Source organism: Coenobita brevimanus, chromosome 43, assembly GCF_032717465.1.
Source record: "Coenobita brevimanus isolate Jiangsu-jjx chromosome 43, ASM3271746v2, whole genome shotgun sequence".
NCBI lineage: Eukaryota > Metazoa > Arthropoda > Malacostraca > Decapoda > Coenobitidae > Coenobita > Coenobita brevimanus.
Window position 1 is genome coordinate 7,024,542 of NC_136996.1, and position 26,811 is coordinate 7,051,352.

The window sequence follows — 26,811 nt, forward strand, 5'->3', positions numbered from 1 at the left end:
AGGGAGCTACAAGAAGAATTAAATAAACTTCATGAATGGAGTAGTACATGGCAAATGGAATTCAATGTGGACAAGTGTCATGTAATCAAGTTTGGTAAAAGTGGAAAAAGACCTGATTGGGATTATAAGTTAGGAAATAAAACCCTATACACATCAGAAAGAGAAAAAGACCTAGGTGTGATTATCAATAACAGACTATCTCCGGCTGACCACATCAGCGAGAAGGTACGGAACATGTATACACTGCTTGCAAATATGAGAATAGCATTCACATACATAAATGAAGACATGCTAAGAAGGATAATAACATCATTCATTAGACCAACCCTGGAATATGCATCAATAGTCTGGAGTCCTCATCTCAAAAAGCATATAGACAAGATTGAAAAAGTTCAAAGGGCCGCTACAAGATGGATACCAAGCTTAAGGGACCTAAGCTACGAAGAAAGACTAAATAAACTGAATCTACCAACACTACAGGAGAGAAGGAAAAGAGGTGACATGATAATGCTATACAAGTGCATATCAGGAAAGGAGAAAATAGACATAAATGATTACTTAACATATGGAGAAGCATCAGCAAGAGGACACTGCAAAAAACTGCATAAGAAGAGAGGTGATAAAGACGTAAGGAAATTCAGTTTCCCAAACAGAGCAATTGATCAATGGAATGCACTACCGAATGAAATAGTGTGTGCCAAAACAATTCACAGATTTAAGGATATGTACGATAAATATGGTTTAAGACACGGGATAGTACGAGCTTGACTCATTCCTGTAAAGATACAATTACGAAGTAGGTAAGAACATTACTAGGTAATAGGGTGACAAAATCAAGGCCTGGTTTGACTCTGCTTACCTGCTTAGGCACTATGCTTTGAGAAACTTTAATGGAAAACATTGTAAGAAAAAGACATATATAATATATATACAGTAATATAATATATTTAAGTAATCTGCAAGGCTTGGTGGATGAGTTTGGGAGAGTGTGTAAGAAACGAAATCTGAAGGTGAATGTTGGAAAGAGTAAAGTGATGGTCTTTGAGAGAGGTGAAGTCAGTGAATGTACAGCGAGGTTTGATGGTGAGGAATTGGAAAATGTGAGTACGTTTAAGTACTTGGGTAGTGTGATGAGTAAGGATGGAGGTTTGAAGGGTGAAGTGCTTGAAAGGGTACAGCAGGGAAGTATGGTTGCTGGTTCTTTGAAAGTAGTGATAAGAAACAGGGAAGTGAGCATGGAAGTGAAAAAGTTACTACATGACAGTATTGTGAAACCAACTCTAACGTATGGAAGTGAAGCTTGGACGTTGTTGGAAGGACACAAGTCAAGAGTGACAGCAGTGGAAATGAGTTATTTAAGAGGAGCCTGTGGTGTCACTTGGAGAGACAGGCTGATGAATGAGGATATAAAGGAGCGTTGTGGTGTGGATGTGGATGTGATAGGAAGCGATATGAGGAACACACTGAGGTGGTTTGGCCATGTGGGGAGGATGGAGGGTGAAAGACTGACAAAGAGAGTGTATGTGAGTGAGGTGGAGGGGGGAAGAGGGAGGGGGAGGCCGAGGATGAGATGGAGGGATAGGGTGGAGAAGTATATGAGAGAGGGGGGTGTGAGTTGGGAGCAGGGCAGTGAAATGGCGGGGGACAGGGCGACGTGGAGGCGGTTTGTTTGTGGCCACCCCAAATGGGATTGAGGCGTCTGGCAATAGATAGAGATAGATAGAAGCTGGTGTAATAGTTCTACAGCCAATAGAGCCATTTACTTTCTCATGCGGCTTGACTCTGCAATCTTAGTGTATTAATAATAATTGAGTTAACAGTATGCTAGAGGCCTAGTTGAGTACTGTATACTGATGTACATTTATAGCCAAATTTTGGGTAATTCTTTTCCAAATGGGCATGGCGATTCCACTGTGTTATAGCAGACTCAGTCTCAAGGTAAGTGATTTTGGTACATGTGCTACACAGATAGTTACGGTAACTGTTGAAATGTGACTACAAGAAGTGACTGGAGAAAAACAAATTATATCTATTTTGGGGTATTTAAGGATGCAGCAAGGTTGCCCATGGCAGTGTTTACAGACAACATCCTGCCGGCCACGTTGTTTATTAATCGTCGTTTCGAGTGGAGTCTGGACGCATGTCAGAGGCAATGGGAAACTTAATTATTTAACCAAACATAACCCTAATAAAACAAAACATGATCCAACCTAACCTCAACAGCCAACTTTCAAAAAAAAAAAAAAATACTCATTAGGAATGTGAAATATATACAGTATAGCCAGCTACCGAGTTGTGGAGTTGGTGATAACATTTCCCGACTGATAGGTGCCGTGATGAGGAGTGGTAGATTGAGATGGTGTGGGCGTGTGGAGAGGATGATGGATGATAACTGGGTGCAGAAGGTGAGACGTATTAATATTGGGGATGGGGTTACGAGGGGTAGACCGAGAAAGACTTGGGACGAGGTTGTTAAGTGTGACCTCAGAGTTAAGGGACTGAACAGAGAGGCTGCAATAGACCGTGCAGCATGGAGAGCCGCCATTAGGTGACCAAGGCCGACGCATGCAAGCATGTTGGAGCCTTCAATGAAAACAACGACGATTCAGACTCCAGAAATTTCAAAAGTACAACACCGACTCCGACTCCAACTTGAGTATATACTGTAATAATAATATGGCACATGGACTTGATGCTGGTAAATGAATAATATTCACGAATTTTGATAGATGCAATTCGTAAATCTGATTTTTGAATTATCTACACATAGCGCATGGATAGTAAAAAATAAACTGTTATATATGGTTGTAGAATAAGCTGTATAAAATATTGAAACGGTATGATCGATACCATTTCACAACCTAGCTCGGAGTCAGAGTCATGGAATTTTACCAACTCCGACTCTGACTCCAGCCAAAAACAGACGACTCTGACTTCGACTCCTTGGCCAGCCACTGGTAGACGTCGGTGGAATATTTATGCTTTCTAAATCCTCATTTATAACTTTCAGAGGTAAGTTTATAAAAATGCCCAGTAGCTGTGGTAATCCAGGAATACTAGCAAGTAACTTGTTTAAGACTCATTTGAATAGAAAATATGGAAAGCTCGTGCCTGTTTGGTAAAGAAAAAATAAATTTTGTATCATGAATCTCCATTAATTGGTGTCCAGCTCGCAACTTCTTAGAGGAATAAGTGGCAATTCTAGCTGCACGATATTGAGCAATAACAGACAACGCTGGGTGATATCCATATATCCAAACCATACGTGCCAAACGGGTTGGTGGAGGACTAGTGCCCCTTCCTGTAAAACAAATACCTGGCAGAGGGATTGGTGGATTTTCTTACTCAACCGCCTGTTGACAACAGGATTCATCTGATTGTCCTTCCTCTAAGCTAAGGAACCATTACAATGCTGGGTGGTATCCTTATATCGAAACCATCCATGCTCCCAACGTATTACGTGGGTTGCTGGAGGATTAGTGCCCCTCCCTGTAAAACAAATAACTCTAAGCCCTTGGCCACCCCGGTTGGGATTATGGTGTCTGGCAATGAATGAATGAAAAAATTTGCTTTGTGTCATAAACTAAGCCATTAGATATGTGAGATCGCTTTACCATGTTAAGTACATGTGCATTTGAAGGGTACATGATGCTTAAGGTTGTTACTGATTCAGTCATTGCGTTATCATTCCAGTCTAAATATGAGAAGGCCAAGATCACCCTGAATGACTGTTTGGCATGCAGTGGCTGTATCACCTCAGCAGAAGTGGTCTTGGTCAGCCAGCAGAGTCATGATGAGTTGTGCAGGTAAGAATGTTGTACTGGAGAACATTGTGTGTTTGTTAAAGAATACTGTAAAGTTCTGTCTGTCTATTGCCAGATGCCATAATCCCATAAGGGATGGCTGTTGACTTTGAGTTAGTTGTTTTATGGGAAGGGGCAGTAACCCTCCACCAACCCACTTGTTGACATGTAGGGAGCACATATGGGTTGGTTATACGGTTACCACATAGCATTTAAATGGTTTCCAGCCTTACTCTCAGTGTAAAGCCACCTGTTAAGGAAGGAAGAGCAGTAAGAAGTGACAGGAAAGACAGATGAATTAGGAAGAGAGGAGGGCAGACACAGAAGAAGAATGGTAAAGGCTAAGGAAGAAGTAGGCAGCACTACATCAAGTGATTGGATGAAAGTAAGTACTGTACTATAAACAACATCAGTGCAAATGTATTTGCCATGATAAAGATATATCTTTTGATTGCTGCAGTTGTGAAAGACACTACTTCCTCCAAAAAATGACATAAAATTGCATGTTTGTAACTTCCTGTATTTATTTGAGCCATGTGTAGAGGCCACAGATACGATTAGGAGTAATATCTCACACAAGAGCATATCACTCCTCCTCACTCGCCTGTATGTTATGTGGGAAGGTAATACTGTACAGTTTTTAGTAGTATATTTGCTAGATTGAAGAGAATTAGTAACTGGCAGTTATCTATACCACCTCCTGCCATCCTTCACCAGAATGGACTTTTCTTTTTCAAGAAAATTATACATAAGGTAATATAGTTAAGGAATTTGTAATGGATGACCTTGGCACCCACTACTTTCCTGATGACATTTTTTACACTACCACAGCTTCCTTCTTAAATGCAATATAATTTAGGTAGAGGCTGTAGTGGCTTGAAGAATGTCATCAGGAAGTTAAGTGGGTGTCAGATTCATCCACCAGGAAATTCAGTGTAGTGAGGTAAATTCAGTACAGTTTGTAGTAATAAAATAACTGTATTTTTCAGAGTTCTTGAAGAAAACAGCAGTAGGGACCACCAAGAAAAACTTACGGTGGTTGTATCATTATCACCGCAAGTAGTATTGTCCATTGGAGCCAAATTTTCCCTGAGTGCTGACAACTGTGCACAAAAGTTGGCAGGTATATTGTTAATTTTGTACCTGGCATTCCATTTTAGTCCAGTCATTTAACCCCTTTAGCTGGAAACATCTTTTTAATTTTGTTCAGGCTAGCAGTAAGTAATTATATCCAGCTAAGGGAAAGACCTTCTTAGGCTGCAGGGTTTAGAAACAGTATCAATAATGTTTGCAGTTTAAGGATTTTATTTTATTTATTTAGCTAGCTGTTTAGTTTTTGACAAATGCAAGATGATTATATTTACCTTAGGGGAAAGTTCCCCAGGCTGTAGGGTTATTCCATGAGAAATATTGTGGCAAAATTAAGAGAACACATAATCTTTGGCATTATAGGCAAATTTCCAAGTGATTTTGCATTTTAATGTTCTTAAGTTCATTTTTATTTCAGGATATTTCAAGAGTAAAGGAGTCCATTATGTCTTTGATACCAACTTTGCCAGGAGTCTGAGTTTACTGGAATCTCAAAAAGAGTTTATTAGAAGATACAGGGGAAAGGATTCCAACTCACATGTCTTGCCAATGCTGGCCTCGGCTTGCCCAGGTATGACAACTGTTTTCTTTGCATCGTACATTAGGGACAGTGTTTGTGGCAGTGCAGTTCTTGAACCTTCATGCAAAACATGTCTGTCATAAATGTTGCATTATGTAAATCCAGCCTGTGTAGGAGTAACTGCTATTTATGCTGGTGTAGTCAAGGTATATGTAAAGGTGGTAGAATGAAGTGGAAAGAATGGAATGAGACTTCTGTTGGAAATAAGCCAGAAAGCTTGGATGAGTGGGCTTGTTCCTGTGGAGTGAGAAAAGACAGTGATTATGCCTTTATAAAGAAGTTCAGGGAGCTGTTGCCATTCCTGACGTTGAGGGGGCTGTCTCTCCATGCTAACGTATCTCTGTATGTGGCATGTGTTAGGAGTGTAATGTTGTATGGTAGTGAGACCTGGGCAGTAAAGGAAGAAGATATTCGTAGGCTCAAACATACAGAAATGACAATGATTAGGTGGATGAGCAGTGTATCCTTGAATGCGGAGACTGGCGGGGCTAGCTTTGCTATGAGAGAGGTGAGAGGAAGGATGGAACTGGAATATGTTGGTGTTGATAAGGAAGGGAAGATTGAGATGGTTTGGGCATGGGGAGAGGATGATGGATGATCATTGGGTGCAGAAAGTGAGAAGTGTGGACGTTGGAGGTTTGGTTGCTAGAGGCAGACCAAAAAAGACCAGGGATGAGGTCATTGAGTGTGAACTCAGGGATAAGGGGCTGAATAGGGATGCTGCTAGAGATTGAGTAGCATGGAGAGGTGCCGTTAGGTGTCCAAGGCCGATCCATACGATCATGTTGGAGTCTTTATAAATGAAACAAAAAAAGTAAGGTTTGATCCAAGTGAATGCATGCATTACCGTGGCATAAGCCTACTGAATGTAGGAAAGGTATAAAAATTGTGAAGGTAAGGAATACTGTTTACCAGTAATTATTGTGTTTGGTAAGTAATGAACAGGGTGCTGTAGTTTTATAAGTTGTACAGGATGCCACTCCAGTTATGTGTAGTTGGTTCCTGTGTGTGTGTGTGTGTGTGTGTTTGTGTCTGTGTTTGTGAATCAGACTCTTTTGATTTGTTTGTGTCTAATAGATTTTAAAGCATTTGTATGTGACAAGGTGTGTAGGGTACTTTTTGGTAGTAGTACAGTATACAGATAAAATGATGACTTTTGTTGGGTGACCAAACACTAATAGGCCTTTACGTTGATTTCCAGTACCCTTTCAGCATGGCATTGTGTAGGGTGCCAACCTAATAGCATCATTTATTAACACCACCTGAGGACCCAAAGTGCTTTAATTTAAAGTTAGTCATCTAAGAACTTTTGACCCATTGTCGGTCAAAATGTCGTTATCAATCAATCTGTCGCCAGACACCTTAGTCTCGTAAGGGGTGGCCGCAAACCAATCGCATCCAAGTCGTCCTGTCCCCCACCATTTCACTGCCCTGCTCCCAGCTCACATCCCCCTCTCTCACATACCTCTCCAATCCATCCTGCCAGCTCATCCTCAGCCTCCCCCTCCCTCTCCACCTCACTCACATACACTCTCCTCATTAGTCTCTCTCTCTCCATCCTCACCACATAGCCAAACCACCTCAGTGTAATGCTGCAAATGCTTTCTGTCACATCCACATGCACACCACAATGCTCGTTCACATCCTCATTTGTGTAAAGTACATAAATTGAAAGTCATAATTGAAGTAGGGCAGCATGACATTCCATCATCCAGTGATGCCTGAATTTGGTTTTATTATAGTCTCCCCTTGTCAAGGGTTTCTAGGAGGGAGCATGGTGTCAGAGATGATGATGATGATGATGATGATGATGATAATGATAATGATGTTGTACAGTATATCAGCCCCTTGAAAATTTTATTTTATCCATAAATTATTAAGCATGAGTTGAACTGTTTTTGCACAGGCAAAGTTCTTATTTTAAGAAATGCCACATGGCTGGAAGGAAGAATACTCTCCTGTCTTCATTCACCCACATGCATTGTAGTACAATATGCAGTACAGATATCCACAGAACTCTTATCTTGTAACTCTCCATTTCACTGTTCAGAAAATCAGCACACAGTTATTGTAAACACGAAACAACCATGACAACATATAATATCTATGTCTCACTCATGCAAAGTATTTTACATTAATCACTAGTTCTTTTCATCCTCACATGTCATCATGATCATGATGATGATCATCATCATCGTCCAGACCTCCCTTCCGACCCTAGGGCAGGATGAGGATTAGCAACTTCCAGACAGCATAAGTTTGCCCCTTTCAATGGACCACACTTCCATTCACTCATCGTTTAAGCCCATGGAATCCTGGCTCCATCAGATAGGCCAAAAAAATTGCACCATTTTCTGTAGCATCACACATACCTATCTGATAGAGTCAATCTGAATGCCGTCACATTAAAAAGGAATGCCAAATCCTTGGTTGTGCACTTCTTTGCATAAAATTCATCCAACCAGCTCGGTCTCTTGTCAGTCCCTTAGTCTCACCAACTTCCATACCTCTCTTCCTTACACATTCATCCACCATATCCCTCCACCTTCTTCTTGACCTGTCTTGTCTCCTTCCTTCTTCAGATGCACTCAGATATACCATTATCACCACTCTATTGTCATCCATTCTCTCCACATGACCAAACCATCTCAGTACACTCTCTTCGATTCTGGTGTCCACAGACTTCTTGTCTCCGCATCTTAAACAAATCACATTATTCTGTATCCTATCCACTCTCTAGACTCCACATACGTTCCTCAGCAGTCCCATCTCCACTGCTCTTACTCTTGACTTGTCATTTTCATGCCAAACCATAGTCTCACATCCATAGGTTAAAGTTGGCATTAACGCTCCTTCATGTAAGCCTCATGCAGCTTTTTTTTTTTTTTTTTTTTTTTTTTTTTTTTTTTAAACAGAATGGAGGAAGGAAAAACAAATGAGTAAAAAAAAAAAAAAAATCCATACACCAGATTACTTGTGTCCTTTGTTCATAAAATATCTGTAACAGTTAGACTTGAACAGTTGTGGGTTGAAATTTGGAGGGAAACAACTCTGGGGAAGCAAGTTCCAGAGAGATGCAGTTCAGGGAATGAAAAAATTCTGATAGGCAGAAGTTCTGCAATATGGCTGAGTGACATTCCAGTCATGAGCACTATCAGATGCCCGTGTAGCATGAGGGAAGGCACGGAGAGGTGGCACCATGGACGCAACTTCGTCTGAGCATTTGCCAAAACAGTATCTGTAAAATACTGCAAGGGAGGCAACATTCCTTCTTACTTGCAGGGGAGGTATTTTATATGTAATGGCAGGGTTGTTAATGATTCTAACAGCTTTGTTCTGAATTTTGTCTAGTTGTCTTAATGCAACCTCTCCACAACCATTCCACAAGGGTGAGCAGTATTCAAGCTGAGAGCGCACATGACTCTTATAAATAATAGCTAACTGCTTATCAGCGAAGAAGTTACGGACTCTGTACAACAATCCAAGTTTCTTTGAGGCGGTTTTAGCAAGTGATCTGACATGAGAGGTCCAGCTGAGGGCACTGTTAAGCGAGACGCCAAGAATTTCAATACTTTTGGAGATGGGAATATTAGTAGCACTGAAGATAATGTATGAATCTGGCAATATCTGTCTATTAGTAAACTGTATATATTTAGTTTTAGTAGCATTAACTCTTTAACCGCGGGCTTGTTTTGCTTTTTCTTGTGGCTCCCACGGGCATATTCGTGCTCTGACACTCTCTAAAAATATTTGCCAAAAATCAGTTATTAGTCCTAGAATATTAGAATCACATATGCTTATGGCACATACCTTCAGCTTTCTCCTGGGGTGTTTGTTGAGCCTTCTTCGAGTATCGTAGGACTTGTGGAGACCTCTGAAGTTGGGTAACGAAGTCTCCACTTTACACTTCCCAACAACCCGTAATATGATTACCACAACCTGACATTATCACTAGAAGCACTATTCTATGATTTTCAAATACAGTAGTTTGGAATCCATACTCCAAAAAAAAAAAAACACTGTGAAAGCAATGAAAATTACAAGGGCATATGACCTTCTCACTTGCGCTAGTTCGCCGCTGGTGTTCTGTCATTTATTATTCATAAAAACACTCACAGTTTATATTTCTATTACTATATAACACTTATATTTATCTACAGTCTTTATCCTTAAGTTTCCTTCAGTAATAGTAGTTTATTGTCACTGTAGGCATTCAATTTCTTTCAGTAAAATACGTAGCATTCACTTTCTCGTCCTGTATACTAGCATTGAGAGTGAATGTCACTTTCACCTTCACTCTCATAACTCATAGAATTCATACATGCTAGAGTGAAACTTTCACTTTCATTACTCGGAGTATATATACTCGTATTCTTATAATACTACTCATTTACATTTCTATTTACGTTCTGTATTTTATTTACATTACAGTATTTACATTTCTATTTTATTTACACTGTTATGCACTGTCACTTGAAGTAACTTATAAAACTATTTTCCACTGTTCACTTATATTTACATTCATTGCTTTCACTTGCTGTTTACACATTATTTACAATTCCACTTGCACTGTTTTACTCAGTAGAAAGATCGTAGTCACTCTTTATCAATTGTCAGCCCTTTACCTCTTTCCACACGAAGTTTAGTAGGGGGTAAAGGTCACAGGGCCCTTTGCATGGGGCTAAAAAGCAGCGGAAGTTAGCAGGAGCGAATCAGACGTACTTTCACCTTGAAAGACGACAGTGAACTGATAGCGGTGGCCTCCTGCCGCCTGGCTAGGGTGAGTGCAATACTGCCAACTTCAGCCTTGTGAGACCAGCTAATATATAGCAATGAAATGATTGGCAGGAAACCAAGACAATACATAATAAATTAGGTAGTTCCAGGTGAATGTAAATATCACTTAGGCTTCTCCCTTCCCTCCTTATATGTATATTTATTACGAAAATAAATTATACGGTATATTTCAAGGGGAAATAAACAGCGAAAATTAGTGAACGAGTGCACGTGAGGTGTTGTCAGGTGATAATTAGCCAATTCCAGGTGTATGGCACTATCACTTACCTTATTTCTTTTTTGTATATATTATTTGGTATAAGAATAGGACATAGAGCTTATTTCAATGGATGAAATCAGTGGAAAATTCCAGGGAAGATTTACTTAGCTTAGAATACAGTGTGGTGGCCTGCAATAATTAGGTAGTTCCAGATGAACGTAAATATCACTTAGGCTTCTCTCTTCCTTTCTTATATATGTTTTTATTACGAAAATAGATTATACAGCATATTTCAAGGGGAAATAAACAGTGAAAATTAACAAACGAGTGCACGTGAGGTGTTGTCAGGTGATAATTAGCCAATTCTAGGTGTATGGCACTCTCACTTACCTTTTTCCTTGCTTGTACATATTATTTGGTATAAGAATAGGGCATAGGGCTTATTTCAATGGATGAAATCAGTGAAAAATTCCAGGGAAGATTTACTTATCGTAGCACGGCCGGGCTGGCGAGAGGATAGGGTAATGGAGGGGAGGTAGGGAGGGGAGTCAAGAATGGGGAGAAATGGCTAAATTGTCAACAATGGATGGGAGTACAGAAGAGATTAGGAGTGCTGACTAGTGTTGGACATTGGCAGTACTGATAGATGATACAAGCCACCACTTGAAAGCCCGGGCGAATTCAAAATAACACAGAATCACAAAAATGACGCCCCGCGGTATGATCCCTTGCTCCCAAGCATCACAAAAGTGACGCCCCGTGGTTAAGGGGTTAAAAGAGACAAGGTTGTTTTGTCCCCATTCACTGATTGTAGATAGATCTTGATTTATGGAGGTGGCTGTACTGAGTTGAGAGGTAGACTTTGTAAATGGATGTCTGAATGTGAATGAACTATGTAATGTTGAGTCATCTGGATATGAGTGAATGGGATTGTGGGTGGCAGATACGAATCGGTAGAGAGGCGGTCTGCAGTCCTAACGGACCCAGGATCGAATCCCGGCTGGGGCGGGGAACAGTTTAAGGATTTGAATTTCTTAAAAAAGCAGACTTTCCTGATCTACCAGATGACCCGCTGACATGTCTTAACCCGCGCCGTCCCGAGGACGTACTTCCACGACCTCACGTTTTGTCACAGCTAATCCCGAGGACGTACTTCAATGTCCTGCAATTGCAAGGTTCATAATTTCCACAATTTTCAAAATTCGCGGGAGATTTTCGTTTCGCCCGGGTACCCAAGCCTCCCCTACCTGCCGCCAGGCGGGCAGCGTCCTAGACCCCGCGTGACTCGCGCTCGCCCTTGTCTCGGTCACTCACCTGCCAGCAGTGACCCAGGTCAGACATGGCGCGGAAAGGTCTCTCAGACGAGGAAATCGCATCCGTCTTGGAAGCCTTCACTGGAGACAGTGATTCTCCACTCGATGATGATGTGGTGGATCGCGATTACATCCAGCCAGAGGAAGAAATAAGTAACAGTGATGAGGAGGTCCCTTTGCCCCGAAAAACGCGGTATGTGACATACCGTAAGGCAAGGGAAGGCCAGCCTGCTCCCCAACCACGTGCACAGCTATCTCTCCATCACGATTCTGATCAGGACGAGGATGAGGACGATGAGGATGACAGAGGCCTAGGACGTGATATCGCCGCGTGGTTGGGAAAGGAGAAAATATCACCACGTGGATCAGAAGGTGGGGCGAGACGACACCTAAGGTATGGTCAAAGTACTTTGTCTGGGGAAGTGGCAAGTGGTGTGGTGGGATTGCTGGGAGAAAGGGAAAGTGTTGTGGCGGCAGCGCGGGGTGAAAGTGAGAGTGGTGTGGGGGTAGTGCGGGGTGAAGGGGCCAGTGGTGTGAAGGAGGCAGCACGAGCACATGGTGCTCGTAGGCCTAGGGGAGAGGAGGTTGAGTCACTCCCCAGCACTTCTTTCACCCCTGAATATTCACAAACTTTCTCCCCACAGCCCCAGGATGTGGGGAAAGGAAAGAAAGGGAAGGGAAAGGGTAAAGGAAAAGGGAGAGGGAAGAGAAGTGCGAGTGATGAGAGGCGCCGCTCTCCTCCTCCCCAACCTCCCCCACCACCCTCACCTCCCCACCCTGACGAAGGGGACGATGGTGACGTGGCTGGAGACGGTGGTGTCACGTGGAACTGGGAGGATGGGAGTAATTTTACTCCCATCATTCACCCTTTCACTGAGGAGTGGCGGTCAGGTTGCACGGCTCCAGGTGTAAATGCTGGGTCGTCATGGTTAGATTTTTTCAACTTGTTCTTTGGTGAGGCGTTTGTTGGGCGCATAGTAGAACAAACAAATATTTTTTCACAATCCCAGCGCCTTGAAAGTGAACGCTTAGGAACCACAAGCAAGCATGCAGAACAGTATGACTATCCCGTGACTATTTCAGAGATGTTCCTATTTTTTGCCCTGGTAATCTTGATGGGTGTGGTGAGGAAAAATCAAATTCCTGCCTACTGGACAACGGACCCAATCATCCTCACACCTTTCTTTGGAAAGGTGATGGGTTGTAACAGATTTCAGTTTATTCTCGGCCGCCTCCACTTTTTGATGCAGATGATCCAGCCAATGCAAATAACACCGATAAAATGAGGAGAATTAGGCTGGTATTTGATCATTTACGGGAAATGTTCCGCTCCTCATTTTATCCCTACAGAGACCTCGTCATAGACGAGAGTCTTGTGTTGTGGAGAGGCAATATTTCCTTTAGGCAGTACATACCCAGCAAGAGACACCGTTTCGGGTTCAAGATCTTTGTTATGTGTGACTGTAAGACTGGTTATGTGCAAGACATAGTCTTGTACACGGGCGCACAGACAGATATAATAGAAGATCGGAGTATAGGACTCTCTGGGGCCGTGGTGAAGACAATGATAGAAGAGTACCTTCATCGTGGTCATGTGTTGTACCTGGACAACTGGTACACTAGCCCTCTTCTCGCTAGGTTCCTCCACCAACACGACACCGGAGTCTGTGGTACAGTCAAGAGAAACCGTCGCCATATGGTCAAGATAGGGAGGAAACTTGACAAGAATGAGGTGGTTTTCTTCCAGGCCAATAACATCCTTGCAACCCTGTGGAACCACAACAGGGAAGTTTCCCTCCTATCAACTGTTCACAGCCCCCTGATGCTCCGCACAGACTCCGTGGATCACCGTAGCGAGAGGAGGCGCAACGTATGGAAACCAGAGTCTGTACTTGCCTATAATCTGAACATGAGGCAAGTTGATCAGTCAGACTCGATGATTTCAAGTGTTGACTGTGCCAGGACCACGATGAAGTGGTACAAGAAACTCTTTTTCCACTTGCTCGACATCACGGTCCTGAACGCCCACTACCTGCACGCAATGACCACCGGAGTATCCGAGACCTTTGAGGGGTTTGTGAGGGAGCTGGCACGTGAAATAATCGCCCAGCATGCCCAGGACAGACCCCCACACCTCCCCCGCGCCCCCCGTGCTGCTCAGACTCCCCTACGTCTTGCAGGCCGCCACTACCCCAGCGCAATCCCTTCCGAACCAAACCGTCGTAAACCCCAGCGTCGCTGCCATGTATGTAAGCACTCGACAGTCAGACCATCCACGCAGAGAAAAGACACAAGATACGAGTGTGTCGTGTGCAATGTTGCGTTGTGCCTTCAGCCTTGTTTCAAGGAATATCATAATTTCCTACACTTCTGAAACTGTGTGGGAAGGCGAAATGACGCTCATGATAATGGTAAGGCCAGTCAGTAGGTGCTAAGTCAAATATAAAGTTGAAACGGGTGTTATTTTTTCAGAAAAGTAATGTATAAGATGAGAATTAGTGTAAGTGGAAAGAATTGTTATCAAAACTACACCCACTGTGTAAATCTGGTCAGTAAATATGTGATAGCAAGGAAATAAAGTGGAAACGGGTGTAATGTTAGCATGAATAAAACGTATAAGTTGAACATTACTGTAAGTTGTCATAATTGATGTCACGAGTACACCCACATTCTGGTCAGTAAGTATGTGATAGGAATTATATACAGTGGAAGATGTTGTAATGTTAGTAGTAAGGTATTTTATAAGTTGATTACTAGTGTAAGATGAAACAAATGATATCGCGATAACACTCCCTGTGTAAGTACGCGCAAATATGACGCTAAGTTCCATCGTACGTTCAGAAATGATGTGATATCAATTATATCAAGTGTTTACATGTGCAATGTTAGTGTAGAATTATTATATAAGTACAAAAATAGGTTGTAAGTTGAATTAGTTGTCATAGCGACTTCACCGTGTGTGTTATTATGCGCTATTATTACGCTATATATTTACGTAAGGCCTGAAATAATCTCAAAACAGTTCTATAAAGTTGAAAAGTGTATAATAATATTAGAAAAGTATTATGTAAGTAGAAAAAGCACAATACGAGTTGAAACAACAGTCACAGCGAGTTCACTCACTACGTAAATAAGCGCTAACATTACGCTAAATGTTATCAAAAGGCCTGTGAATACGTAAAAACAGTTCAATAAAATGTAAAATGGTATAATGTTATTGTAGAAGTATTATGTAAGTAAAAAAAATTATATGTATCATGATTTTAGAATGTTAGCGATTCATCGTGACCAAGTTGGCCGATTTTGCTCGTTTCGCACGATGGTACAATGCTTATTTCTGCTTTATTTTTGTATAAAATCCAATATACTCTTTTATCACATGTTTTTATGTTTGTAATAAATTCATTTCTACTTACTTTCATTGGTTTCCCAAACTTATAATACCATAGAAAACGTTTAAGGCTCACACCGCCTAGGGAGAACACGGGGCCAGGTGGGACCAAGGCATACCTGGTTAAGCTAATTAGGGACCCCGGGGACCACTTTCTTTGCCACCGGCCATTGTTTCTGACCAAAAGCGAAAGTTTAAGCAAAAAAAAAAAAGGGTCGAAAAATGCCCCGGGATTGGGGGGTACCAGTGGTCGAAAAGTGGCCGGGACGGGGCGGGTTAAAAGTATCCCCGCTAATACCAGTACACCAGCCCTGTATGAGACAGCCCTAGCATGTATTCAATATGGACGGTGGGTGTTAGCGCCGAAGTGGTGACATGTGGAGGTGTAGGAGGACTACTGGGCCTTGGGATAGGCCACTGCCCCCAAGAAATAGACCCTTAGCCTTTGCCCAGAGTTGGACATGTAAAAAAAAAAAAAAAAATAGGGTTAGCGCCAGGACTGATCCCTGCGGCACGCCGGCGTTAATTGAGTGGAAATTGAAATATACATCATCTACTTTTACTCTTATTTTCCTGTCACTAAGATATGAAGAAATCAAAGGAACAAACGACATTAGTCCATAGCAAGGGAGTTTGGACAGCAGGGAACGGTGCCATACTTTGTCGAAAGCTTTAGAGATATCAAGAGCTACTGCATGAGTTTCTCCAAAAAGATCAATTGATTGATGGATGGTATGAGTTAAGAGATTGAGTATGTCAATGGTGTATCTTTTGTGGCAAAAACCTTATTGTCTATTACTAATTAAGTTGTTGGATTCAAGATGTTTAACAATGTGCTTATTAATTAAAGTTTGAAATACCTTACCAAGAGAAGATGTGACAGCTATTGGTCTGTAATTGGAGGGGTCAGACGAACTTCCTTTCTTCGGAACTGGGTGGATATTGGCTTCTTTCCATGAATTCGGGAATAAAGAAGTATGTATGCATAGTCTGAATAATTTAGCTAGGACAGAGGCAAGTTCAGGGGAACACTTTTTCAAAACAATTGGCGGAATTCCATCTGGGCCTGGAGCTTTGTTGGTAGGTAAATTGTCTAGGATGGATTTTACGTATCTTGTCTATATTTTAAGTGGGGCTATTTCAGGAGAATCAAGTTCCAGTATAGGGACATTCTGGCTGGTATCGTCTATGGTAGTGTTTCTGGCAAAGGTACTGGCAAAGATATCTGCTTTCCCACGTGGGTCATTTGTAATGTTGCCATCTGAAGATTTTAGTGGGGGAATGGAAGATGACTTGTTAAAGTTATTATTGAAAGAATTAAGAGTTGACCAGAATATTCTATTGTCATTAGGGTCGTTAAGTAGTTTTGATGCTTGCTTTTGAAGAAAGTTTGATTTAGATAGATTTAATACAGCTTTTGCATGATTTCTAGCAATTTTAAATTGGTAGAGTGATTCAGATGTTTTTTATTTTAAGTAAGAGTTATATGCTAATGACTTTTGGGCTGTTGCTCTGGCACAGTTGCCATCAAACCATTTTGGAGAGTTACAAGGTAGGGTAGTGGGTAGTGGATGTTGGAGTGGCCCTGGTGAGAGAGGATAGTGTTTGGAAACTCCCTGTACTGTTGTTTGCAGATGATACTGTGTTGTTGAGTGAAGACAAAGGGGAGCTGCAAGGCTTGGTGGATGAGTTTGGGAGAGTGTGTAAGAAACGGAATCTGAAGGTGAATGTAGGGAAGAGTAAAGTGATGGTCTTTGAGAGGGGTGAAGTCAGTGAATGTACAGCGAGGTTGGATGGTGAGGAATTTGAAAATGTGAGTACGTTTAAGTACTTGGGTAGTGTGATCAGTAAGGATGGAGGTTTGGAGGGTGAAGTGCTTGAAAGGGTACAGCAGGGAAGAAAGGTTGCTGGTTCTTTGAAAGCAGTAATAAGAAACAGGGAAGTGAGCATGGAAGTGAAAAAGTTACTACATGACAGTATTGTGAAACCAACTCTAACGTATGGAAGTGAAGCCTGGACGTTGTTGGAAGGACACAAGTCAAGAGTGAGAGCAGTGGAAATGAGTTATCTAAGAGGAGCCTGTGGAGTCACATGGAGAGATAGGCTGACGAATGAGGATATAAAGGAACGTTGTGGTGTTGATGTGGATGTGATAGGGAGTGTTATGAGGAACACACTGAGGTGGTTTGGCCATGTGGAGAGGATGGAGGGTGAAAGACTGACAAAGAGAGTGTATGTGAGTGAGGTGGAGGGGGGAAGAGGGAGGAGGAGGCCGAGGATGAGATGGAGGGATGGGGTGGAGAGGTATATGAGAGAGGGGGGTGTGAGTTGGGAGCAGGGCAGTGAAATGGCGGGGGACAGGGTGACTTGGAGGCGATTTGTTTGTGGCCACCCCAAACGGGATTGAGGCGTCTGGCAATAGATAGATAGATCTTTTAGTGAACTGTTGACTTGGTATGAATAAATCCATACCAGCTAGTATTAAGTCGCAAATGTGGGACTGGGTAGAATTGGGATCACTAGAGAAGAAAGACTGCCATGGAACATCAGCAATATAATTTCTAAATCCATCCCAGTCTGCCCTATCAAAGTGCCATCGGGTCACCCTGACAAGTTCAGAACGGGGGTGTGTGGGAGGGTTAACTAATGAGGCTTTGATGAGATTGTGGTCAGAGGATCCAAGTGGTGACAGTACCTCTATCCTGTATTGATCTGGATTATTTATCAAGAATGAATCCAAGAGATGGGCATCACTCAAGCCTCTGTTTCTTATCAAGGCCTTCATAGCACCAGCTACTTTCCTTCCTTGTGTCACTCTACTTTCCACACCTTTTGCACATTTTCCTCTCTTTTCTGTCACTGTACCCAGGTATTTGAAGTCTCTCACCAATTCCAGTCTCTCTCCATTTACTGTAATATCAAACTGGGAGTCACCTTCTCTCTCATTAACAATCATTTTACTTCTTTCTACATTTACTTTCAAAGCACAACACTCACATTCATCTTCAAAACTCTGCATTAGTCTACCAGGCTTATGTCCGATATTTGCAAATAGGACTGCATCATCAGCATACAACAAATTTGAGATATTTCATCCATCACCATTCATTACCAACGCCGTCCCTCTCTCCATTACTCGTGTTTTTACTTCCTTCATCACCCCATCCATATATATATATTGAACAACCATGGGAAGATCACACAACCTTGTCGCACGCCCACACTGATCGTGAACCAATCACTTGGATGTCTATTTACCCTTACACATGCCCCACTACCATCATAAAAACTCGACAGCACCTATTAGTTTGTCATCTACACAGTACATGTGCAAATCTTTGCATAATCCTTCTATGTCTACTTTGTTATATGCTTTCTCCAGATCCATAAATGCCTTAAACATCTTATAGTCCTTCTCACATGCCTTCTTCACTAGGCCTATGTGTAATACTGCAAATATTTGATCCACACATCCTCAGCTACTTCTCAAGCTGCCCTGTTCATCACTCACTAGGACTTTTGATCTCTTTCTTACTTTCTCCATAATAATTCTTCCATATACATTCCCTACCACACTCAATAGACTTATGCCACGATAATTCTTTCACTCATTTCACACAAACCCACACCGTCCACTACATTACTTGGCTACACATCCACACACACCAAGGAAGATCAAAACAACACCCAGCACACGATTTCATGCACAGAGACTATCTCTTCCCCCTTGCCCACCTCAAACCAGCTTCCAGAAGCATATCCATGCTCAGATCACTTGCCACTCCATTCAGTCACTCAGAGACGCCACACAGCTGCGTGCACGGCCTCTTGATATCCACCCTTCTGAATCCTACCTCCTTCGTGAGGACAGGGTCCACCTGGCCAGGCTGAGATGTGGGATTATTCAGCCCTCTTGAGTTATCAGAAGAGGCTGGATGACTCCATCACTGATGCATGTCCAGGATGCAACACGGCACCTCATACTATTAAGCACATTATGGAAGACTGCATTGCACACAGTTGCCTTCACCAACAACACAACATACACCCTTTGAGAGCTCTGTGGGAAAGCCCGGTCTTGGCCATGGCCCTCCTTAGGGACTTGGGGCTGTTCGGCCAGACTGCTAAGGGAACAACTGCTTATACTACCACAAGCAAGCAGTCGCCTCTCAGAGCTGACCCGTGCAGTGAATAAATGTTCCCTTGCGGCAGACAGCGCTCCACCACAACAGGGCTTAGGGAGGAGTGTGCAGGTTTGGTTACTAGATGGGCATAGCATTTGTGTTTCTCCACCCAGTTAACAGGGGCACCATAGTAGACTCCATCTCACAACATTATTTAGCTATATGGTTACCACCCAACATTGTAATTGGTTATCTGGGGTACAGGAAAATATTAGGCTTGTCACTCAGTACAGTGCCACCTGAAGTTGATAAAATATTAAAGAAAATGGGTAGGATGGATGGGAAACATACAAAGAGAGGAGGGCAGACACAGAAAAAGAATGATGGCAGTGAGAGAAGTAGGAAGTACTACATCAAGTTAATGGATGATGGGTGCCCTCACCTACCACCAGCATTCTCAGTGAAATGGCCAAGCATTTATTCTAAAACCATCAAGTCCCTGAAACCATGAGCTTTCAGTAAATTGTTTACTGTACTGTATTATTCAGCACTACAATACTCCTTTATGACAGGGTGGATTTGTTATGCTGAGAAAACTCATGGATCTTACATCCTGCCGTACATCAGCTCTGTCAGGAGTCCACAGCAAGTGATGGGGGCACTGGTGAAGGACTTATGGGCTACACAGAAAGGAATAACTCCTGATAAGGTAGGAAAATATTAATTGCAATCTTTTTCATGACTGTATGATCAGGTGAAATTTTGATATACCCACAATCAAAAAAGTATTGGTGCACATTTGGCCTGAAACAATTTGATGCCACGGATGATGGACTCTAGAAATGTTTGATGATTTTTCTCCCAAGTTGTCAAACATGCTTACATAAGTATGTCATAGATAGGTTTATTGTGACATTTTATGGTTGATATTGTTACTTGACGCATATTCAGATGATAATCAATTAATTTTCCAAGGACTATCATACACAAGCTCTGTTGATCATTTCAGATATCATCATACCCCTCCTGCGCCATACTTTTTTGATCATCCGTACAGCATATAAATGTATCATACATATGTATATATATATATATATATATATATATATATATATATATATATATAGATAGATATATATATATATATATATATATATATATATATATATATATATACATATATACACTTGTGGTAGGTGGGGGCACTCACCAGCCACTCACTCAATGTAGTGTTGCTCACGGGTGTCTGCCCTTTCCTCTCCTCCATCCATCCTTCCTTCCACCCTCTTCTGTCTTTCATTCCTTCATTCTTTCCTTGTCTTTCTGCCTACGGGTTACTTTACACTCGCTCTTCTGTCTTTCTTTCCCCCATTCTTTTCTCTTCCTTCTGCCCATGGGTGACTCTATACTGAGTGACAAGTCAAATGGTTTCCTGCAGTCTGAGAAAATTTTGGAATGCCATCCTTATCAGTCATACTCATAGGAAAATTATTGATTATTTCCTCAAGCTTATCATTAGTACTGTACACCATATTTTGTATGTATTGTACATTGGGAGTGTCATGAAGGGAGATTTATATTATTGTTTTGTGTATTTATTGCTCTTACATTTTCAGATATATCATGTAACAGTCATGCCCTGTTTTGACAAGAAGTTAGAAGCATCACGAGATGATTTTTATAATGTGCATTATTCCACTCGTGAAGTCGACTGTGTTATTACATCAGGTATGGTACAAGTGTAAATATTATGTGAAATGTTATTCATATGCTTTGCAACTCTTAAAAATTGCAATGGGATTTCCCACTGAGTAAAACTGAATGTTATAAGCCAGGACATAAACTCTAAGCCAGAATGAATCACATCATTGTGATTGAATTAGTGGGAGTGTAAGAGAATGTGTTTGTGTAGCATATTATGTACAAAAAATTTGTGACATATTTTAGCTGTTTCTGCCAGTGAATTGACTAAAAAAGAATGTATGGGAAGATATAGGTAATTATATACATCCATTGTTATCACCCTGGCCTCCTTTTTTGCACCCAAAGTGGGGTGAAGCAGGGTTCAGAGGGCAAGAAAAAGACAACAGCATGGTAAAGGGTGAGCTTTCTAACAGCATGCCCAGTTAAATGGGTGTCACATGCATTCACTTACCATTCAAGTCCCCAGAATTCTGACTCCACCTCACAGGCATATCTGCCCATATATATGCTCATATATATATCATTATCAGACAGTTAGTCCAATAGCTGTCATGGTAAAAAAAAAAAAAAAAAAAAAAGGGTGCCAAACCCCTGTAATGTGCTCCTCCATACAAAATTCATTCAGTCAGCTAGATCCCCACTTAAATTCTCTTTCTGCATTTTCCGAACTTTGTCATAATCTTTTTTAGCCTGTGTTATTAGGTGAGGCTAATTGTTTAATTCAGTCCTGCTTAGCATATTCAGGCATAACATCCTGTTTTAGTATAGCTAGGTAATAGATGCCTAACTCTTCTCACAGCCTACTCATTCCTTTGTATTGTGTAAGCCAGGATACACAGTTTTTGGAATGTGTTGTGATGGAAATGTCTACAGTACATTTAACTAGCACGTTGAGTATTTATATGTATAAATGCAGAGTACCAGGATAATTTCAAGAAGATATGAATCACCCCCTAAAGCAAGTACACAATATTGGGTGATCTGGTAGCTAACTGCATATGGATGAAAATAACATAGAGAGGCCACATGAACTGAGAACCATCTTTACATATAATTTCTTTTGATAATAATGAAATTAATTAGTGGTAGGTGGGGGCACTCACCATCCACGCACTGGATGTAGCACTGCTCTTGTGTGACTGCCCTTTCCTCTCTTCCTTCCTCCTTTCCATCCATCCTCTTCTGTCTTTCTTTCCTTCATTCTTTCCCCTTCCTTCTGTCTGTGGGTGACTCTACACTGAGTGACAAGCCAAATGGTTTCTTGTACACCAGGAAACCATTTACTATGCTGGGTGGCAACTATATAACCAAATTATGGCTCATGGTGGTTTATTGGGCAATTAATGCACTCCAATTGGATTGAGCCTGGGCAGGTTTATATCCAAGGGGTGGTTGGGGTTTGTTGCTCTCGTAGTGCCACTTGGTGATGAGTAAGGCTGGTTGCTTTCATCTTAAATGTCAGGACCCACTTGCCTATCCCCGGGCTCCCATACTCCTCATGGGGCAACACAGGATTTGATGATGAATGAAATGTATGATGAATTTAATACACTTTCAGTGGAAGTTGAACAAATGTATGATGAAATTAATACACTTTCAGTGGAAGTTGAACAAATGCTGATGAGGGACCAGGTAGTACTTCAGTCCATTAGTCCAGTACCCTTAGATTGTGACCTGAGTTCGGGTTCAAGACTGATGTCTCATCCTGGATCAGCTTCTGGTGGCTATGCTCACAACATCTTCATTCATGCTGCCAAGGAACTCTTTGATCAAGATGTTGACACATTACACTGGCAAATTCTCAGGTAAAATTATGGAGTTTATGAATGTACATGTGGAATACAAACCACTTTAAGTCACAGCCAGCCATATTCCACAAGGTACCATACCAGGGAATTGAAAAAGATTCAAATCTAGCACTTAGAGTACACAGTCAAGGTTTCAGGTTTGCCTAGTCTGAGCTGTTAATCATCATAGATAAACCACAAAGTGGCTCAAAATTTAACGCTACAATGCTGCAAGCACCAGATATTACACTACAAATGCAGACAAGAAATCCATGCCCAGTTGTATTCATGAGGATGCAGTGTTAAGATTGGTGTAGGTTATTACTTTGTGATTATCATTCCTACAGGCTGTACTGTGTGTTGTAGTCATGTTCTGAAAGTAAATACTGTGTTTTTTAAATGTGCACAGGGCTCATTATTTTTGTCAGTATGCAGTGTATTACCCTTTGGTATATGATGTTTGTGAATTAAAATTAGTAATTAAAAATGATGCCCTACTTCTTAACCACTTCAGGTGGGGAGTACATTTTTCGTTCTACTTTGGTTGATACAAGATGATTGTACTCAGTTTAGACAATGTATCCCCTAACCACAGAAAACAAAGAAGCCATATACTTGGGCTTAATGTAAGGAGTCCTCAGACTGTTGGAGTTATGGTAGGTAAGAGTCTCGAAACTGTTGGGCATAAAGGAGGTCCAATACTGGGCATAAGGTAAGTACTCCTCAGGCTGTTGGTGTTACAAAACCATATTCTGGGACAAAGGTAAGGAGTCTTCAGGCTGTTGGAGTTAGAGAAACCCCATACTGGGATCAAGGTATCCTCAGGCTGTTTGAGTTCAAGAAACCCCATACTGGGACTAAGGTTAGGAGTCCTCAGGCTGTTGAAGTCATAGTAGCTAAGGTATCCCCAGGTTGTAAAGCAGGGACGTACCTGGAGATCTGGGGGCCCGGGGGGCTAGGTTATTTGCGGGGCCCCCCTCCAGCATCTAAACACAGGGGGCCCCCCAAAAGCTAGGGCCTGCCATAGGTATACTGTAAGAGAACTGTGGGCAGGCTTTATAGTGTAAGAGTTTAACATTCGTAATCCTTGCCATAACTGGTTTTTAATTACCAAAGTACATTTTTCTGGTGTGTTTTACAGTGTTATTAATGAAAATGGTAATCATTTTTGATGCTGATGTTATGATGTAGCAACCCACCTAACCTCACCCTACCCAGCCTAACCTAATCTAAGGTAAACCTAACTCATCAGTACCAAAAACAATTATCAGATTCATTAAAGCATTAATGATATTGTAAAACACATCAGGAAATGTATTTTGGTCATTAAAAACCAGTTATGGCAACTCCTAAATATTGTCTCATAATCCTCTCAACTCTATAAAATTACAGAAATGAAAAACAAATATATATTTATACACACAATTATAATAGAAAGTATTTCTCATAATTTGTAATCAAAATTAGTCATAGACAGTACTGTTGTTTGTTATAAAAGCCAGTTTTCAAGAGCCGGCGGCGTTTCACCCACCGGTTTCAATGTCAGGTGATGTCTGAGACCGTGAGACGCGTCTTGAATGTATCAGAAGGTTTAGGCCTACCGCTTGTCTACAAGTTGCCAGATATCTCATTCTCAAAACATATCTAATATCTCAGTTAGCATTGTCGGGATGATAAATATATATATTTTTATATATTAATAAAAAAGCTTTATAAATATTTAAGGCTTTGGGGGGCCTCCCTCAATTGGGGGCCTGGAGGGCAGTTTCAGACAGCCCCCCCGTGTCCCCCTCCTCAGGTACGCCACTGCTGTATAGGAATAAGGAACCTCATACTGGGACCAGCCATGATGGATTTCTTTGGCCAGGAAGTTTAGCCAAGCACCCAAACCAAACACTTGTGTCCCAGCAGTTACTGAAACTGTCTAAAGAAACCTCCGATAGTACAGTAGTAAGGTTTGTAGTAGTGCGAGTCTTTTTTTTTTTTGAATTTCAGTTTCCTCTGCTTGTCACTGAGTTTCAAATGTAGCAGTGATGATAATGTAACTGGGTACCAAGATTTAGCTGCATTTAATTCTTACAGTAGAACATTGCTGAGTCAGCAGCTTAGTTATTGCATTTTGGCATTAAGTGCTTGTGAATGTAATGCTTATGGAATATGCCATCAGGAATGATACTTGGGATGATAAAGTTAATAATTTCCAGTAAAGGTATATCTATTTATCTATTGCCAGACCCTTCAATCCCATTTGGGGTGGCCACAAACAAATCGCCTCCACGTCGCCCTGTCCCCCGCCATTTCACTGCCCTGCTCCCAACTCACACCCCCCTCTCGCATATACCTCTCCACCCCATGCCTCCATCTCATCATTATTATCAACATAACCATATTTCCCTATTAATACATGGATGGGGGGATTCAGAAGTTGGAACAGAAATATAGGAAAGGTGGAAAATATCATCACTCTCATCTTAAATGTCAGGACCAACTTCCCTAGCCCTGGGCTCCTACATTCCTCATGGGGCAACATAGGATTGGATGAATGGAAAATATCCAGTGGAATAAATATGATTATGTATGAGTGTGTTGTTCCAAAATGATTGGCTGAAGAGTGTACTTGTAAATGTGTACAAGGGGAAGGGTGATACCCTGGAAAGAGGAAATTAAAGAGGCATAAAGCTTTTAGACCGGATAATGAAGGTAATGGAGAGAGTTCTAGAAGGTATGAATGGAGAAAGAGTGAGTATTGATGAGATGCAGTTTGCGTTTATGCCAGGCACAAGGACCACTGCTGCCATATTCGTTGTTTGACAACTTCAGGAAAAATATATTGGAAAGAAAAAGGAAATGTACTTTGTTTTTGTTGATTTGGAGAAGGCCTTTGACAGAGTCCATAGAGAGGTGGTGAGGTGGGCAATGAGAAAGCATGAGATTGAGGAGTGGCTGGTTAAGGTGGTTATGGCCATGTATGTGGGTGCCCAAACCCAGGTAAGGGTGAATGGAGATTTGACTGATGAGTTTTCAGTGAATGTTGGTGTGCATCAGGGGTCAGTCTTGAGCCCATTGTTGTTTATCATGGTACTTGAATCCCTCTCAAGTGACTACAGAAATGGACTCTCGTGGAAGATGTTGTATGTTGATGATTTGGTGTTGGGTGCTGAGAATGAAAAGGAAGCTGAGGAAAGATTTAGGAAGTGGAGAGATGTTATGGGGCACAAGGGCATAAGAGTATATGCAGATAAAACAAAAGTAATGGCATTTAGGGGCTGGGGGTGGTACTGTCAGAGAAGGGGGAGAGTGGCCATGTGCGATTTGCCACAAGGACATGGGAAGTAATTCCATTTTGTGCAGTGTTTGTGATATGTGGGTGCATAAAAGATGCAGCAGTATTAGAGGTAGACCCGAGATAATGCTGATTTCACATGTGCAGTGTGTCGAGGAGAGCAGGTGGATATTGCCAGTTGTGAAAGGATTGAACTTGCTGGTGAGTCTCTTGAGTGTGTGGAAGAATTTTTTTATTTGGGAGACATGTTATGTGCTGGAGGTGGGGCAGGAGCTAGCTCTGTGGCAAGAGTGAGGAGTGGTTGGAAGAAGTTCAGGGAGCTGTGGCCTCTCCTGACACTGAGAGGGCTTTCCCTCTGTGCTATGGGATCATTGAATGAGGACTGTCAGGAGTGTGATGCATTATGGTAGTGAGACCTGGGCAGTAAAGGAAGAGGATATTCGCAGGCTTAGACTTATAGATATGGCAGTAATTAAGTGAATGTGCAGTGCTTCCTTGAGTGCAAGGCCTGGTGGGACAGGGTTTACAATGGAAAAGTTGAGAGGTAGGATGGGACTGGAAGGTATTGGTGTTGTGTTGAGGAGGGTTAGATTGAGATGGTTTGGGCATGTGGAAAGGATGGGGATGATAATTGGGTGCAGAAAGTAAGAAGTGTTAATGTTGGAGGTAGGGTTGTGAGAGGTAGACCAAAAAAGACCTAGGACGAAGTTATTGAGTTTGATCTCAGGGTTAAGGGACTAT

General features: G+C 41.7%; 1 protein-coding gene across 1 annotated transcript in view; it reads left to right on the top strand.

Annotated features, from left to right (window-relative positions):
- LOC145397798 (cytosolic Fe-S cluster assembly factor narfl) overlaps nt 1-26,811 on the top strand; it is a 50,968-nt gene that overhangs the window by 5,324 nt on the left and 18,833 nt on the right. Inside the window, exons 3-8 of the mRNA XM_080270820.1 lie at nt 3,694-3,806; nt 4,793-4,926; nt 5,311-5,463; nt 19,869-20,005; nt 20,913-21,024; nt 22,601-22,805. Coding sequence (XP_080126946.1) covers nt 3,694-3,806; nt 4,793-4,926; nt 5,311-5,463; nt 19,869-20,005; nt 20,913-21,024; nt 22,601-22,805 — 854 coding nt within the window. The remainder of the gene's footprint in view (nt 1-3,693; nt 3,807-4,792; nt 4,927-5,310; nt 5,464-19,868; nt 20,006-20,912; nt 21,025-22,600; nt 22,806-26,811) is intronic.